The 8495-nt window shown below is 43.4% G+C and overlaps 1 protein-coding gene and 1 non-coding gene across 2 annotated transcripts; one reads left to right on the top strand and one right to left on the bottom strand.

Annotated features, from left to right (window-relative positions):
- Window positions 1-2088: 2088 nt before the first annotated feature.
- Trnat-ugu (transfer RNA threonine (anticodon UGU)) lies at window positions 2089-2160 on the bottom strand. The gene has a single exon. It is a non-coding gene; the product is annotated as a tRNA-Thr (tRNA).
- A 942-nt stretch (window positions 2161-3102) lies between these two features.
- LOC108031232 (uncharacterized) lies at window positions 3103-4648 on the top strand. The gene has a single exon (XM_017104468.3). The coding sequence runs from the start codon at window positions 3188-3190 to the stop codon at window positions 4577-4579; it is 1392 nt and encodes a 463-aa protein (XP_016959957.1). The 5' UTR covers window positions 3103-3187; the 3' UTR covers window positions 4580-4648.
- The last annotated feature ends 3847 nt before the right edge of the window (window positions 4649-8495 follow it).

Below are 8495 nucleotides of genomic sequence, written 5' to 3'. Positions count from 1 at the left end.
CGTGATCATTATTGTCTTTGGCAATTAAGCCAGATGAATAAATAAGTGAATGAATGAATGGGTGAATGCATGATGGGCTGCCAGGCTGCCAGTTCATAATTTCTCAACTCTAATTCCCAAGAAATTAGAAAAGGGTGCGGGTGGGTGTGTGTGCGCCGCACCGCCCACCGCAGAAGATGAGGAAGATCGCGGAGGCGAGATTGAACTGGGGGCGTGGTCCGACCGGCCACGCCCACCTCCGTGGCAGGCGAAGTGCACAAACAGTTAAATGCGATCGTCTGCCCCGCGTAATTGCAGTCAAAGAAACATGCAATTTAACTCGACTCGGGAAACAATTGAATCTATGAATTATGAAATATTTTAAGTCAAGCAAAATGCCACAGTCAAGTGGGGCAGCCACCACCCACTCCCCCTTTTTTCCGTCTGCGGCTAATTAACTAAGTGCCACGCACCTTGAAGACTCAGCTGAAGAGCTGAGAGCAAAAACCCATTTTTGGCTTCATGCATTTTTAATTCCCCTAATAGCTTTTGGCTTCTGTGTAGCTCCAGAGCCGGCCAGACATTGATGGACCAGCAGGCAAAAAGCGGCGAAAATTAAAACACCAAAAATGCCGTCCTCTGCCTCAGCTGCTGGCCAGATGCAGATTAACGCCCGGCCCCACAAAACGTGGCCCAAAAAAGTTGTCCGAAAAAGTTGTCCTCACCTGGTCGCATCTGCGGGTGAACTAAGCCAACTAAGCGCAATGTGTCCTCCATCAAAATTAATTACCAAAGGAGCTGGAGGCAGCCGAGCAGCAAGGCCAATTGTCAGTTGTGTTGTGCCGAGCTCAAAAGTTAAAAGGGGGCGCAGGGGCTTTGGCCACCCCTAATATCGCCACCCACTACCCCGCCCCTCGGGCTCATCAGTCAACACTTGCACAACAGTCTAAAATGATAAATTGCCATCCCCCTGGTCAAAATCACTTGGCTTTTAGAGAAATTTCTGGCTGCGTCAGCAAAGTGTTGCATACTTTCGGGCGCCGCTTGATTACAGACAATGTGGTTTGATACGTGCCGCATCCTTGTAAGACTTGAGTGGATTGAGCTAAAAGAATAAAGAAAAATACTAAAAAATATAGAATCCAATTAAATCATGATTTCTAACTTTCTAACAAAATGCTTACTTACTTTATAGAACCTATTCTTTTAATAAAAGTTGAACCATTTTTTATTTTGTTATTTATTTGTTATTTTTGAAGTTAATTGAAATGTTATAACGCTACCACTTTTGGAATGCAAGTATCCTGTTTTATAAATTCGCATCGAGTCAAACAATACAAGGACAATGCGACTGCAACTCGTCAATCACGAAAGAAGCATTCTTCGGTGACTGGAGATTATGTGTGATTTATTGGCTTACACCCAATGCATGTGCCCCTCTGCCCACAAGTTAAGGCCAAATTAATTAACAACAAGGCAGCCGCTTTGTCCTTTGCCGCGACGAAGCACTTTGTTGGTTTTTAATTAAGGAGTTGAATGAAAATCAAAATTAAAGTGATTTGTGCCAAAGATAAATGCGTACGGAAAAATGCCAGTGCCTTAATTATAAACAAATAAGAGGGCAATGAAGCCGCAGCTAGCGTAAACAAATAATTAAGAGCAGACAAAGTTCTGGAGTCACTGGAGGGTCGAATTTTATTCAAAAACATTTGTGTCAATATTTACCCCCGACACAAGGATGTCAACCGATAGTCTAAGCTGGCGCTTCCTTGACGAGTCCTTGAGCATATCGCGGCACTCTGCTTTACAGTGTTTACCCAAACCGCAAAGCTTTTCTCATGGAGTTGGTGGTAAGGGAACCCGCCCGACGTCCTGTCAGCGATAATGTCACACATGATTGCTCCTGGGTGCCCTCCGTCTGTGTGAGTTTCTAATTAAAAATGTAAAACATTTACTTTTGTCAACGGTTCGACGGTATCTAAACTGAATACACATTTGTGGGTGACATTTCCAGTTTGGCTTTTGCTCTTTAGGGGGTTAACAAGGTCTGATTTTTAAATTAAACAGGCTTAAAATGAATGCATAAAAAATAAAATAAATCCTTTCCAATGCCTCCTGTGAGGATTGAACTCACGACCCCTGGTTTACAAGACCAGTGCTCTGCCACTGAGCTAAAGAGGCTCACATGAACTACCTGGAAAACATCCAAAATATTAGTTACCATATCAGTGTGCATTTCCTGACATCTTTTCATCTTATCACAGCATACTTCATGGTCTGATGTTTAGATAAAATCTATTCGCACCTTATCAAGTTTTGTATTGGAAAATGTTTAGATACTTCTGTGTGTTTAATCATCTAAGTGCAGTTCGATTCTATAAATTATGGGTAAAACTAGTACTATCGTACTGATTGCAGGAACAATATAGATAGCGTGATTTTTAATATTCAACATCAATACATTATTTGTCAAACATTTAATAACGATTTATAAAAAAAATGTCACGCCTTCTTTTAGTATCTCACTCAAAAATTCTTCTCTCTATTTAACCATAAACTCCAATTTAAAGCGCTGAAAAAATGGTTAGGCAACCAAAACAGGTTTTGCCTCACTTAATCCTTCCAGACGAATGCGTTGAAATTATTTATTATGACGCAAAACTTTTTTCCGGCCGCAGAGCAGCGCGTTCGCTTTATCTCCTGTCCAAAAGAGCCAAGGGGTCTCGACTGGCATCCGCCAAAAACGATACTCCACAGGCCCAACCGCCCACTCGAGGGGAAATCAAAAAACAAAACAGGAACTTTTCCCAGTTAAGCCTCGATAAAGACTTTAAAAGGTGGGCAGCACCAAGGGCAGGACAATTTGGGTAATCTGAATGCTCAGCTAGCGCAACTTCAAAGGACACAAAATCTGCTGATGTGGCTAAATCGAATAACATGGACAATTTTACAGGATAATTCCTTAAAGAGAATGAAAAATGAGGATTACTTTTTAATCGAAAGAAGGTCAGCTGCAGGCTTTTATTTAAATTTAATTGAAAGAGTATAGGGATGGACTTAAGGTGAGTCTATGGATTTCATTTGGCAACCCTTTTTGAAAAGATACTATTGCCACCACTGGAAGCTATCAACTTTGACTTGACATTTCATTTCTGAGAGGGAAAAATATTCGGAGTGCTCTATTGCAAAGATTTAAAACTACTAAGCAATGCCCTTGGACCAAGTGATCATCTCGTACAGGCGCAGCCGCAACTTCATCAATGTCCTGCTGCTCAGATCGATGAACCTGTTCCAGCCTGTCCTGGGGGAAAGCCCCAGCGAGAAGCTAATAGTCAGTGCCAATGGGATCTGCTGGAGAGAGCAGAACCTGGAGTACCGCATCCTGGTGAATGACTTCTTTGACATTGCCACCAGGAACGAAGATGGCGAGGTGCCCTTTAACCTGGTGGAGAAGGAAGGCAACAACCTGGCCTTTGGCCTCGCTCTCCGCCGGATCCCGCACCGGGCTCTGGACGAGCGCACCGTTAGCGTGGACAAGGGTGAGCTGCTCCTGCGCATTAACCCATTTACGCGGTGCTCCCTTCACTGCGGCAACTGTGCGAACAAGGTCGTTGGCGAGAGGCAGTACCTCCAGATCCGGGAGATTCCCATGACCACCATGATGCCGCAGAACTACTTCTGCGCCCGCAACAAACTACCAGTGTATCCCACGGAGGAGGAGCTCTTCTACGGACTCAACTACCTGGTGGTCTCCACCGACCTTCTGGGCATCGGGGTCACCACCACCGAGGGTCATCGTTGCATTCAGTGCTCCCGTTGCCAGCAGCCCGTGGGCGAATATCTGGGCCGAGATGTGGCCGCGCAGCTCTTCGCGGATGCCCTGCGCCTGGTGACCACAGAGTCTCCGTTCGAGTTCAAGGAGATCTTTGGCCACATCACACCCACCCAAATGATGATCCGCTTGCTGCACGACGCCTACCCTATAAGTATGGAGAAGACGCGCCTGCTCCTCAAGACCGTGCGTCCGGATGGTCAGTTGCAGTACCTGTACTTGCAGGTGGACACCAAACAGCTGCACATCCTGCGCTCCGAGCTGGACACTTCCGACCTGGAGATGAACTCCACTGCTCAATTGCCCATGGAGGACGACACCAGCAGCGAGAGTGACCTCGACATGGTATTGAGCGACACTAGCAGTAGCAGTATTAATCCGCAAACGGGCGATGACTTAATGGATCGCAGTGATCCACTTCCAAAGCCAGAAGCTGCCGAGCCCCAAAAATCTGTGAAATACTTGAACTTACGTGGCTTTGGTGGCTTCCGCCTGAAATATCTATTCTCGGCATCTGATGAGGAGCTGAACGAGAGCGACAATGTCACCAGCTCTTGGTGCGACCAGGGAAGCCGCATGATCCGCATCTCATACTCTATGATGGTGGACCTGATGACCGAGTTCAATGCCCACGAGCGTGTGGCGGCCGCCCTGGAGATGAACTCGCCACCCACCAAGTCCCGTCAGCCCCGTCTGACTTACGTGATCTTTGAGCCCGACGAGGAGTTCTATGCCAGGCAGGAGCAATTTGCAAAAATCGACCAATAGGTAGCACTTTTTATTGAAATTTAAATCGCTTAATAAAGCTAGATATCTTTACCAACTATTTTAATACTATTTATATTTATCTCTGTTTTCATTTATTTACTTAAATATTAATTGTATCCTTAAACTTTTAAAACATCTTAAACTAAAAAAATATATTTTAATTGCATTCAAACCTTGGTAACCCCATTATCTGCATTAAGAAATATAATTGCTATTATCCCGTCGCATACCCCATAAAATGTTCCCCAAATTTACATTAACCCTTCCCCTTCAGGGTGTTTTCCTTAGCATTTTTACAAGTTTCTTAACTCTCTCAAGCAGAGATTCACGGCATATTTTCTTAATTGTCTTATTGTTGGTAATTAGTACAGATTTAATTGCGGAAACCCTTATAAATTTTCCAGACAACCGATGCGGTTTATGGTTTAACTCCCCCCGAAGAAGGGAAGGACTGACCACATCATTAATCGTTGGCTGGTTAACGAAAAACAATTTGTCCAAATAACAATTAGGGCCAGGCGAACAACAAGTAAAGCACCCTCAGGAAAGGACACTCCAACGCCCACCCGGCAGGAGGGGAATCAGAAATTGGGAATCAGGATCGGGATCAGGGGAATCGTTAACAGCCTTTGACGGCTGACAGTTGGCTAATGAAAATCCGAGGGAGTGAAAGTGTCCAAGGATGTGGCGCAACTTGATTAATGATTGCGCAGATTTCTAAAATTTTTTCTCTTTTCCAGTTTAAATTTCTCTTTAATTCGGGACTGTTGGGCCCTGCAAAATCCATTCATTATGCATTCATTCGCTGTCCATTATCCTGCATGCACTTTGTTGCATTGTTCAAAGTGGGTTTCAGCTGCTTTCCCTGCTTTTTTGGCTGGCACAACAATGAGTTTCAGTTTTGGATACGAAATAATCCGTTGGCAGGTGGATAGAAGTGCCTAATGGTCTGTGCCTCATTGTTGCGCAGGCTTTTGTGGTTCTGGATCTATTACAGAGAACCATCCTCCCTAGGAACTTTTCTAAATTAAGAAAGTGCAGAGAGGTTATCGCATTTCTCGTTTAAGGCGCCACATACAGCAATTGCCAATAATTAACATAATGAAACCATAAATTGCGCTAGTTGAAGAAAGTCCAATGACACTGGGGAGAAATGCCACTAGAGAAAGCATGCGAAATTAATATTAACGCAACGCCCCATAAATTAATTTTGAAATGCACTTGATGCCCGGGCCTCTAACAGATCTCCCGGCTAAGAGATATATTTAGCCCTCCAGAGGGCGAGTGAAAGTAAGTGTCCCCCTAGAAAGCCTGTCCATATGGCTGGACCTGGTCGCCCTTTCACTCGCTCCACTTGTTAATTACCAAGATGTATGCGTGTCGCGCACCACAGACCAATTAACCCCCATTATGGTCAGCTGAGGGACGGCTCTTGACACCCCACACTCGTCCTGCGGTCCGGGGGTCAAGTTCTGGTCCAAATAGAGGGGGCCGGCAATTAAGATTTCCAAGAGCAACCAGCACACATCCGTGGCGAGACGCAAAACAAACTCATTCCGGAGGGGCCAAATTGCTTTATGATGTTGCAGATTATGATAATGAACGATGCCATCTGGACTTGCACTTGGTACATTGACCAGGGCTATGTTGACACTTTAAGTGATTTAATGTTATTGTTCTTCCCATCGCCCAAGCACCCCATAAGGAGAGCAGCAACATGCGAGATATTGCTATATTAAATGTAATGAGAAGTCTAGAACCAATAGTAAAAGTAAACCAGTAGCCATTTTGAAACTATTAACTCTTCCAATCGAAAGCTTTTAATAAAATTGAATTTCTGTTATCATTTTTGGACATCGATTTATATACGTGGCTATACATTTTTGTCAGTTTATTGACACAATTGCCAACTCCAGGCCACCCCTCCCAACTCCCACCTTTCACCAGATTTTCCACCTCCCCCAGCGAACTGCGAGTGTGAACCGGCATTGAAATGTTTTTGATTGGAAAAAATTTAATTTCCTATACGCTTCACTCTGCTTATCGCGGCTGCATTGTGCTTCAAATTCGATAGAGTAAAAAATGTTGCCAATTTTTTCGCCACACTGCTGGCAGCAGGATTTTAAATTTAAATCAAGTGTTGGCCCAGCGGATATCTAAACAGTTTTCTCCCGCCGCATATGTTGTACACAAAACCCCAAACCACAATTAATCAAGGCAAAGGCTCTTGACAGCAGAAAATTCATTGACACTTTTTTTCTAGTCTTGTGCTAAAAAGTTTCACATTGGCAGTGGAAGCTTCAATTACAATTTTTCGATTTGTTGTGCGAAAAAGAGGATTCCCATTGCCAATGAACGTTCATTAAACGCTCTCCTCACAGCCAAACCGAGCTATCTTTTCCTCTATTTTGGTTGGCATTCAACACACTCGTTCGCCGGCAGTCCTTTGTCCCTGGAACAATGGCGGAACCGCAGAGCGAGCCGGCGCAGAAGAGTGAAATTCATTTTTTCCATTAAATCGAGTCGTTGATTGTGCATGAAGTGAGGAGGCGCAAATGTCAGGGCTCTTCGGTTAGATGGGGGCGCTACGATACTCGGATAGGTTGCCGCTGTCGAGGAATACGGCGCCACCTTCACCCCGGTGAGTCGCATCGACATCCGAGTCCCACGAGAGCTGGTTGGGAAGAGTTCCAGGAAGTTGAATACTCTTACTTGGGTGGTATTTTCATACAAGTAGGAAACATAAAACCAAGGACTATGAATATGTCTGAAGAACCCATTTAAATTAAATGTAAAATGACAAGTTTCTATTTTCATTTTGTAAATAAAAAATATTTTTTTTATATATTTAAAAAATTTTGCTAAGTACCTATACCATTTTTCGAATGAAATACATTACATTGAAAGCATTAATACATTATCATAAAAGTGATTAAAAAAGTATTAAATAAAAATACCTTTCTTACTATTTTTTCACTAGTTTTTAAACTTCTGATCTATAAATATGTTCTGAAAAATATCACAGTTTTATCTAAGTAAAAAAAAATCTTTTAATATTTTTAAAAATACTTCTAAGAGTATTTTCCATTCGAGTTCCTTTAAAGTTTGTGGTCCATTTCGAAAAACTTTTCGCTCGAAATTCGATACACTTGCAAATGGCTTTTTGACAAACAATGACATGGACCGACTCACCTACAATTGCGGAGACATTTCTCCGCTTTCTTTTTTCTTTCTCTCAACTCTCCTTTGTGGCTCCCCCCGACGAGGAACGCATTTGCAAATGAATTGCTTATTGACAGTTTGATGAAACGATTCCCTGGCTGCCAATTGTCGATTTTTCAGGCTTTTGTTATTCTTTAATTAAACGATTTGCCCGGCGGAGAAAAAACAAAATGCACAACTGAAAGGGATTAATTTTGTCAGGAATGAGCTTAGCCAGATGACCAAAAAAATACTCTTTAAAACTGCATTGATTGTAGCATACTTTTAGTACCTATCGCTTCAAATACTTATTAATATTCATTATTCATCTGGCCATTAAGAGGCAGTTTCGAGTTTTTAGCTCTCCAAAAAGTCAGTTCCGGCTGATTGCGTTTTGCAGGACCCTCGACAAGCCAGGCGACATTTCCCGTATCATTGCCATGCCACTAATTGAAGTCGCCTCCAGCAATTAACAACTTGCCCGGCTGCTCATGTATGCAAAATCCATTAAATCACTTAAAAGCAGGAGAGCAGCACATTCGAAAGCACTTGCAGGGCGAATGACACATAATATGACTACAAAACAGTTGCCGCGGAGATGTGCAGGAGTCGGGAAATTCGCAGGACACGCACTCGAGAGCTGGGCCCGCCCCTTCCGATGTCGATGATAATGTAACAACACTCAACCTCTTGGCGAAGGCAAAAAAATGGGTTT

The sequence above is a fragment of the Drosophila biarmipes genome, chromosome 3R, assembly GCF_025231255.1.
Source record: "Drosophila biarmipes strain raj3 chromosome 3R, RU_DBia_V1.1, whole genome shotgun sequence".
Classification (NCBI taxonomy): Eukaryota; Metazoa; Arthropoda; class Insecta; order Diptera; family Drosophilidae; genus Drosophila; species Drosophila biarmipes.
This window is presented reverse-complemented; position numbering and strand designations above follow the sequence as displayed.